The 9911-nt window shown below is 42.7% G+C and overlaps 1 protein-coding gene across 3 annotated transcripts in view; it reads right to left on the bottom strand.

Annotated features, from left to right (window-relative positions):
- Positions 1–9911, bottom strand: part of TBCE (tubulin folding cofactor E) — a 52286-nt gene that overhangs the window by 19647 nt on the left and 22728 nt on the right. Inside the window, exons 1-3 of one of the 3 annotated variants that reach the window (XM_032684061.1) lie at positions 6672–6688; positions 6193–6325; positions 3126–3210 (exon numbers count right to left, since the gene is read on the bottom strand). In XM_032684061.1, the coding sequence (XP_032539952.1) occupies positions 3126–3210; positions 6193–6292 (185 nt within the window). In that variant the 5' untranslated portion in view covers positions 6293–6325; positions 6672–6688. Of the gene's footprint in view, positions 1–3125; positions 3211–6192; positions 6326–6520; positions 6585–6671; positions 6689–9911 lie in introns of those variants that run through there. The other 2 variants (XM_032684060.1, XM_032684062.1) reach the window with 2 other exon arrangements.

Genomic DNA, 9911 nt, shown 5'->3' on the forward strand with positions numbered 1-9911 from the left:
CAAGCTAAAAAATTTTATGATTCTGTTGGGCAGGAACATAAAATTCATGCAAACAGCAACATACACTTGGTTACAACTGCTGTCTATACTTATAAACTCTTATAAAACTCAGTGAAGAAGAAAAAAAATGAAAACTTGTAATGCCTTTGCCATGGCATTTCAGGACTCCACAAATATGTAAAAGTCAAAGTTACCGCCAGAAGAAAACTTAATAACACAAAGGTGAAAAAAAGGCCATAAAGATCTGAGCAGCAATTGCAATTCTGCCAATCTGGAAACATCACAGAAACAAGTTTTACTATATTTTCCTCCATTTCTCTGGCCTGCTGTCAAAGTCAAACCTGGGGAAGTAGATTACAATTCAATATGGTCAATACTTCTAGCTCCAGGATCTGCTGAAATATCAGGATTCCTCTGGGAAGTGATGTAGGAAGAACAAAACATTCCCTAGCAGGGAGACAATTATGACTCAAAGTACTCTAAATGTGTGATACAGCAGAATGTTACACCTATCTTGTCACGTAAGCAGAAAAGTATGTTAATCTACTGCTGGGAAATCTACACATCTCCCTCAGCAAAATGGCATGGATAAAATCAGCTGCTAAAATAGCAGTGCCTGTGTAAATGCTATGTTTAAATGGAATACCCAAAACTGACTGAGAGTAGGGCTAGTGAGGAAGATGACCCCTCTGCCAGATTAATGGAGGGGTGGGAGGACACTCCACTTGATGGGAAGCATAAAGGAAGCCTAAACACTAATAACTGTGGGGAGAAAGAAGAGGGTACCAGAGCAGCAGGCAAAACCTGGTTTGACGCTATCAAAAGTCACCCCACCAGCAGCACGTTTTTGCCTTGGCCAGTCAGAGTTGCCTCCTGGTCAGATGATGGGGTGAGCCTGTGCCCAGCAAGGACAGACGTGAGGAGCAACGTATGTGCTCCACATCTCAGTGTGCACATGTGACCTCAGAGGTGCTTTCTACCAGTATATGTGTTAATAGATGTCAGGAAGCAGCGCAGGAATATGGAAGCTGGAGCACCCATGTCTCCCACAGGAGCTGTGTGTAGCTAAGGCACTGGCATTCCCAGGGGAGGAGTGTGTGCTTGTAACCCACATCTCCCAGGAGAGCACATGCATATAACTGTGTGAATGGGTCTGTGGGACAAGAACATCTTTGAAAACATACTCATGTTTCAAAAGCTGTATACAAATTTTAACACTGTTTTAAGGCTTGATTACTCCTCCTTTCCCCCGTAGGACTGTAGAATGTATTTTAATTACATCACAGACTACTGCAGCTGACAGCTAAAATAATAGCTTCCTCACTTATTAAAAAACAAGTTGCTATTATCAAGGAAAAGAACCCACAAAAATGTCATTAGAGTATGCATTGCCATTTCTAGCTGATCCAGAGTTCATGAATGTGCTCATGATGTCAGCATATTTTGAAATATGGCTGTTTTTTTTCTTTGGTTTTCATATTCTTAAGAAGTTTAATTATCACCACATAATGTATGACCCAGATAAATGTACTGCCATGAAATATAAAAGTTTAGGTCATATTTAAAAAAAAACTTACTATGAAGATCACACATAGCTGTAAGCAGACCTACTGTCTCAGATAAGGACTAAAAAAATTATCCTCTGGTAGTGAGAATCTCAAATTCAGTTTTATTTTCCTCTTATGGTCCTATTTTCAAATGTCACTCTGAAAGATATATTTTTAAAGCTTTATTTTTAAAATTGCCCTAAAAATAATTTAAAAAGTCCTTCCATTGCATTTGTTTACAGTACAAGCTACTTGACCAACTGTTTCTGCTTATCAGAATTTAGGGAGTGAGCAAAGTAAGCTTGTAGGCAAAGTATACTCATGATAAGGTTTAGGGAAAAAAAATAGAGGTGACATTTTAAGTTGTAGGAGGGTTTTGCTGTTTTTTCTTAGCATCCTTTTGGTAAAATAAGGTAACCATTTTTTACTTAAGTTTGCCTATATCTTCACAATTGGTATCAGAATTACAGATCTGGAATTTATGCCTATTTGTCATGGTGGACTGCTAGAACTACTATTTATTCTCTTAGACTCCAGAAGGTCTTTTTCTAATGGAAAAAAGCAGAGTACAAAGAACAGGTATTCTAAGAACATGTTTAAAGACCACATTTACATTTGTTACAGGTATATGCAGCTTCACTCAGAGAGTTGATTCTTACCTCAAGAATTGAGATCACTATCTGAGATCGCATTTCCTGGAAGCACGCTAATGTTTGCTAAAACACCAAGAGTCTATACACATGCTTTTCTAAAGAATAGATTTTGTTCTCTCATCCTTCACCACTTCCATGCTCAGGAATTTACTGAGCTATCAGTCTGTACTGTTTAAGAGCTCTTGATGACTTTTCTTTTATGAATTCATTCAGTACTATTTAACTCACAAAGTTTTAGCTGTTGCAGTGTCCCCTGACACGGAAATCAACAACTTGCTGCAGTGAGTGTCAACACTAGAATCCTGTATTCCACAATTTCAAAAACGTTAAGTGCTCAAATCTTGACACTTAAATGTAATTCATGTATATACTTAAAAACCCCACACAGTTACACTATGTTTTGCATGTAGTATATGCAGTGAACATACTTAACAATTCCTGAGTGATACAAATATAACCCAAATAATTAATAGGAACTTAGTATTTTCCCTTAACAAGATAAATGCAGGTCACATTAAGTCCAAACCCAGACTGTATTTGAGACAGTTAATATGGACCAGTATTTCACTTCAGAATTACCTAAGGAAGGTTAGTGGGAACTACCAATTTCCTAACTAAAGTAAAAGTTCTAAAACCAACCAAAGGTAATATTACTAACATCCAAAAATCCCATTTTATTACATATATCTGAAAACATAACTTGTATTTTTTAAGTATTAACCATATTCTAATATTTGTAATCAGATTAATAACAATGCAAGAGCCTCTATGGCTTAGCTAGTCACTGCACTCAGAACTACGATCTTTTTAATAACACCTAACTGATGATAGAAGGGTTTGCCCTAAAAATTGCAATAGGGCATTTTCCCATGACCATCTAGTCAATACCAGTGTCTAGACAAGCCAAAGCTGTGAATCAACTCACCTGCACTTAAAGTACTGTGTCCCTTCATAGCAGCCATCATGTTTTCCTCTCTGAGGATCATCCCATTCCACACCCAGCCAAATTCCTGAAAAAAATGGTAGATACATTTTAAAATTTATGGCATCATATCCATAGAAATCACAGTTGGAAGGAAGCTCTGAAGTTTACTTAGTTACCTTCTCTCTCAAAGCAGGAGATTATCATCAGCTCTAAAACAAGCCAGCTAGGTAAGTCTTCACCTAGCCAGATATTGAAAATTTCCAAGGAGAGAAAGATTCCAACATATCTGGGCAGCCTATTTCAGTGCTGCATTACTTCTGTAGAAAAAGATTTCCCTGCTGTGGCCACTGTCCTTTATTATATAATCTAATACTAGTAAGAAGAATTAGGCTCTGTCATCTTTGTGACTGCCTGTCCAATAGCTGCACGAAGCTATTAGATGCCACTTTTTCTTCTCTTCACCACATTAACCAAGCCAAGATCCCTCAGCCTCTCTTCACAACACAGGTGTATGGTCTGTGTCCTTGACCCCCTTGGCAGTTCTCCAAGACTCTTCCAGAGAGGAGATCTTTGAGATCCTCTCAAGTTTATTTGCATCCCTCTTGAATTGGGATGGTCCCACACCAGATACATTACTCCAAGTGCAAACCTATCAAGAACCCCTGCCCCCAGAGGGGGATAACAGCTTCCTTTAATTTGTAGGCCATGTTCATCATTCTAAGGTGACCTAGTACAACATGTATCCTGCTTGTCAAAAGAGCTCTCTGTTGGCTCATATTCATGACAGTATCCAACTTAACTCTCTAGTCCTTTACAACAGACTGTGTGAGTTGCTAGTGCTTCCTGGTCCATACTGATACACTACATGTGGAAGTTAATCTTTCTTGAATCTCTTGGGCTCAAACCTAAAGTTCATAAAGCTTGATCTGGATTGCAATTCTAACTCGTGTCACAGCAGCCATTTGAGGGTGAACACTGTTCATCACCTGAGACACTAATGAATACATGAATCAATACAGACCCCAGCCTTTACTTCTGCAGTACTCACTCATTCCCTGATATCAAGTCATCAATTACCACTTTTCGCTTGACAACTTTCAATGCACTTTAATAGTCCATTCATTTCTCCAATGAATGGAGAAATACAAGCTGGCTTGTATTTCTCCAGCTTCCAAATAAGATTGTTTATGGAGATACTATTAAGAGACTTATTAAAGTCAAGGAATGTTACATCCCTTGCTCTCCCTTTGTTCACATTTCCAGTCGTATAATCACAGAAGGTAATTAGGTTTGCCAAGCACAACTTATTCTTCTTTACAAGTATTAAATATTCCCAACTACCATCTTCTCCTTCATAGGCCTGGAAATGGACTTCAAGGGAACATGCTACATGGTCTTTCCAGAAATAGAAGCTGATGAGTCTACAGTTCCCTGGTCATCCTTCTTGCCTCTTTTAGAGCTGTATGCAAGGCTGGTCTTCTTCTGGGCATCAGCAATCTCCCCATCCTGTCACCACAATTTTTCGAAGATGACATGTAGTCATCTGACTCTCACTGTCAGACTGGTCAGATCTTTCCACAAGCTAAGCTGAGTCTTATCTGTCTCCATAAATTTGACCTGGGCTGGATACCAGGTGCACACTAAAGCCACTGTGTCACTCCCCTCCTCAACTGGACAGGGAGAAAAAAATATAATGAAAGGCTCACGAGTTGAGACAAGGACAGGGAGAGATCACTCACTGATTGCCGTCACAGGCAAAACAGACTTAATTTGGGATAATTAATTGAATTTATTACCAATCGGAGTAGGATAATGAGAAGTAAGGCAAATCTTAACACCTGCCTCCCCCAACCCTCCCTCCTTCCTGAGCTCTACATCCTTTCCCTCAGCAGCACAGGGAGACAGGGAATGGAGGTTATAGCCAGCTCATCACGGGTCCTTTCTGCCACTGCTTCCTCCTTAGGGAGAGGAGTCCTTTCCCTGCTCCAACGTGGAGTCCCTCCCATGGCAGCCAGTACTCCACAAACTTCCCCAATATGAGTCCTTCCCACAGGCTACAGTACAGTTCCTCATGAACTGCCCCAGTGTGGAACCCTTTTTTCATGGGGTGCAGTCCTTCAGGAACAGGCTGCTCCAGCATGGGTACCCCATAGGGTCACAAGTCCTATCAGAAAACCTGTTTCAGTGTTGGCTCTTCTCTTCATAGGTCCACATGTCCTGCCAGGAACCTGCTCCTGCATGGATTTCCCATGAGGTCACCGCTTTCTTTCAGGCATCCACCTGCTCCAGCATGCATCTCCTCCATGGGCTGCAGGGGGATCTCTGCACCCCTGTTGACCTCCATGGGCTGCAGGAGAATCTCAGCTCTGGTTGAGTTTGGAGCACCTTCTCCCCCTCTTTCTTCACTGCTCTTGGTGTCTGCATAGCTGTTCCTCTCACATATTCGCACTCCTCTCTTCTCTGGCCATAATTATTGCTGCACAATGACAGTTTTTTCCTTTCCCTTCTTAAACATGTTATCTCAGAGGTGTTACTACCATTGTTGATGGGCTCGGCCTTGGCCAGAAGCAGGTCCATCTTGGAGCTGGCTGGCATTAGCTCTGTTGGACATGGAGGAAGCTTCCAGCAGCTTCTCACAGAAACCACCCCTGTAGCCCCCTCTCCATCAAAGCCTTGTCCTACAAACCCAAAACAATATGTTATCAAAAGAGGACCCCCATCTGTTGATCTGCTCCTGCCTCTCTCTCACCTTCCCTGACTATGCCAGCACTGTTTGTGAAAACTAATGGAAAAAAGAAGGCACTGAGAGCTTTCTGCTGTAAGAAAAAAACATAACCAACATCAGCCCAAAGTACTTCTTACACTCCTTTTGACAACTCTAACTTCTAAAAAAACCCCAGCAACTTATCCAGAAGTTGCCATATTTACACAAGAACAACGAGGAAAAGACAACATTCTACTTGACAACGTTTTCATTCTGCTTGACAATGGTTTTAAAAGAAGCACATAAATAGAACTTTGAGAACAGCCATTAGATGTAAAGATTAGTTGCTTTTGTGACCTTTACCTGATGTACGAGCCACGCTGCCCATATAGCGCACAGTCCCGTAGTCGGTGCCACACGAGACCCTCCGACCCAGAGCATCGGGAGGCACCCAGGCGGTCATCCCGGGATACCTGGAGTCCGAGTTCTCGCAGACCTGCAGGGACAGAAGCGACGCCGTTTACACACGCGCAAGTCGCTGCTTTACAAAGCCCGTACCCTGAGCTGCTCTTCTCCCTCCCGGCGCTACCGCGCCCACATCCCATCCCGTTCCATTCCCCCATCCCGGAGCAGCCTCTTTGGTGCCGCTCCCAGCCCACGGGCCCCGAGGCTCGGGGCGCAGCTCACGCACGGGCAGGAGGCGCAGCCCGGGCCGACCCGCACACACGCCCGCTCCGCCCGGCTGCCCCACTTCCGCCCGGAGCCGCCCGGCAACAGCCACCCCGCCCCGCCGGGGCTCCTGGCGCGCTCCCATTGGCCCCGAGCCCACAGGGTCACCCTACCTCGGCCCGCTATTGGCCCACCCTCGCCTTCTGCCCCTCTCGAGTCAACGCCTTCAGGGGCAAACCGCAGCAGGGCGTGGCCACCGCGGAGCTTCCTGGGTAACGCAGTTCGTCAAGGCGGCCCCGCTGCGCGGGTTTGCTGTCCCTGGACTACAGTTCCCAGAATGCTGCGGGAGCCCTGTCTGGGCGGTACCGGGAGGAGAGGCCGCCGCCGGTGGATGCCGCCGGCCCAGCCGGCGGGTGGCCGCAGACCTGCGGTGGGCGGTGAAGAGGAAGAGAAATTCCCCCAAGGAAGCGCCGCCGTGTTGTAAAGCAGCGCGCGGTGGGCAAAGCCCTGCAGCGCCGGTGAACCGATACCGAGGGAGAGATTGCTCCGAGCCTGGGGCGCTCTCCCGGGAGGCAGCGATGGAGGAGGAGGTGAGCGGCAGCAGCACCTGCCATGGGCAGGTATTGGGCGCTGCTACATTTCTTGCTGCATTTATTTCAACATCCGCTATTTGAAAAAAATATCCCCAGAGAAGATCCAGGGAGGAGATGTAACAATCAGGGAACGCAGCTTATAAAAGAAAAAAAATCGAGGTGCCCACTGTGTGTAGATTAACACCTGTGTTGTAGTACCAGTCGCTGGGGAACAGAAGTTTAGCGAGAGCTCCTCCCTTTGACAGAGATAGGTACAAGACCTAATAGCTTTCTCACAAGTTTGTGGTTATAAAACTAGAAGTATTCTAGTTCATGTTTTTCACATTTGTTCATCTCTCATGTGTTTCATACTTTAATGTCTCATTCAAACAATATGATTTGAATTTTGGGACCACCAAGACTGGAACAACCATGACAGCAAGTAATCAAGAAAGCCTTTCAGTCCCGTGCCTCTGCTTCTATTACATTAAATGTGGCAGGCAGTATATTTGTGCTCTTTACTCTGAGTTTGTGACAGTGACTGACTACAGAAATCAAGTACAGGTATTTGGTAACACTAGCACATTCCTATCAAAATAATCTGGATAACGTGTAAATTCTTTAGCATGCCCAGAGCTTGCATCTTCAAGTAATAGGCTTCAAGAGCATGTTTTACTGTTTTCCATAAAGCAGCTGCTCTCCAAAGGGAGAATCCAGCGAAGATCTCTGTGCCTTTAGCTCAGGGTCCTCCTTTGCCATAGGTAATATGTTACTTCAGGCCAACTAATAGCTTTGGGGAAAAAATAGACACCCCAGTCCTTCTTTCACATCTTTAGTGGTGGTGGTGGTGTCTCACCTGGGTTCCTAAGCCCACTCATCTCCCACAGAGGGCACCCTTGGAACGACCTGTTCCAATTTAAAACGATGCTGAAGCTACATAGATAGTGGTACAAATGTGATAGCAGGAATAACAGCCCTAAGCCCCTCTTGCTCTCCTTTTCTGACTCATCCACTGTTCCTGAGGACAAAGCTGAGAGCATGCCTCACTTGGTGCTGTTATCAACAAACGGCTATAGTTCATCCTCTGCACTTGACAAGGAACAGGACAGTCCCAATGCCAATGAAACAACTAGACCAATTTAACATTTTCACCCTGTTACCTAGAATTGCAACTTCTGCATTTTATAAACACCTAAGTAGAAATGGATTTACCTTACAGATTTATTGAACATACATGTTGGTTGGTGTAAAATATAAGAGATTAGGTTTATAGCATAGTTTTTATATTTCTGGGAAAAGCAATGACAATTCCTCCTTATGGCTTTTACTTTGACTTGCACATTCCATCCCACCCCCAAACAGAAGAAAACAGTTAGCTACAAATCCTTCAGTTAAGGCCATAGAAAAATTGTTGGAGTTAGTTCCATGCTTTATGTACTAACTCTGCAATTAACAGAAATTCTATTTTTAAAGAACTTTTCCTTGCCAACCCTTTTTTCCCCCCATCCAATTTGTTCAGAGGTTTGGTGTCAGCCTGGTTTTAATAACTTCAGTCAGTGAAAAGTTATGCCTCCCTCAGCTAGCAGTTTATTGCAGAGTAACATAGTAGATTGCAAGAGAACAGGCCAGTTTTTATGTATTTCAAAATACATAAACAAAATGTATGCATTTGGCATTTTTCCTTTTTTACAGACTTCAGTAATTACTTTACTGAGTGATTAAGTAACTTCACACTATATGCTTTAGAAATATCAACTGAAACATTATGAAGAGAGTGAAAATTACCTACTGTGGTCAAGAGATGATGCAACTCCTTACTGTCAGCACATAATTAATAGACCAACAGAGCAGAGAGCATTTTCATGGAGCTCAAAAGCAGAAAGTTATCCATGATTTCCCTTCACATCGGAGTTAGTCTTCTACGCAAATTCACATCAGGTTTTGTAGTGCTTTCCCTGGAAGTGTCACATTAGGTCTTCTTTGGGTATCCCCCATAGTTCTTTTGCTGTACTAAACCCACATGAACAGAAAATACTTTTTGAATGAGCTTATGGAGAACTCACTTGTTTCACAGAGTAGAGAGATGAAGAAAACTATCAGGATTATTGTGGTTTAACCTGAATCTTTATTATTAAGTTTTGCAGATAATATGCTTGAATTGAATTAATGAATCATGGATTACTCCTAGCCACACCTCACAAGGTGTCTTCTAAAGTAATTTTAAAAAATGCCACAGAAACAGTGAACACTGATGCTCACCTATGGTAAAGGTTATTCAGGAAGGATGTTAATGTGAGGTAGCAAACAAGTCAAATAGACACATGGCAGATTATGTTTCCCTGACTTCAAGAACAGAAAAGTTATTAAGAGAAAGAAAAATACAACAATGAAACAATGTACTCTGTTTAGTCTGTAGCTTTAATCAAAACCTTTAGATGATATAGTCAAATTAAATAAATAACTATCAGAATAAATAATTTTTAACTTGAATATCTCTTGCAGTCTATTTGCAAAGCAAGAAGGGAAGCTCAAAGAAACTAACCACACTCTTTTGCCTTTCCTAACAAAGTCAAGTAAATGCTGTAAAATGAGGTAAAATTACATGAGGCAGCCTCGGGAGACTGAAATGGGTTTTCTTATTCTGTCAAATACTTTCCCTGGCCTCTGTCTACCTGCCAGCTCTGACATTCATCAGACTCTTGCTGAGTGGGATAATTCATTAACCCAGACAAAAATTAACTTCTCTTCCCCAGGGCTAGGGAGTTAAATTTTTCATAAAAAGACCTAACAGGCATTAGCACCAAAGCAAAATAGGTCTTGAAAGCAAACAGGTAGGAGAGG

Source organism: Chiroxiphia lanceolata, chromosome 3 (genome assembly GCF_009829145.1).
Source record: "Chiroxiphia lanceolata isolate bChiLan1 chromosome 3, bChiLan1.pri, whole genome shotgun sequence".
Taxonomy (NCBI): Eukaryota; Metazoa; Chordata; class Aves; order Passeriformes; family Pipridae; genus Chiroxiphia; species Chiroxiphia lanceolata.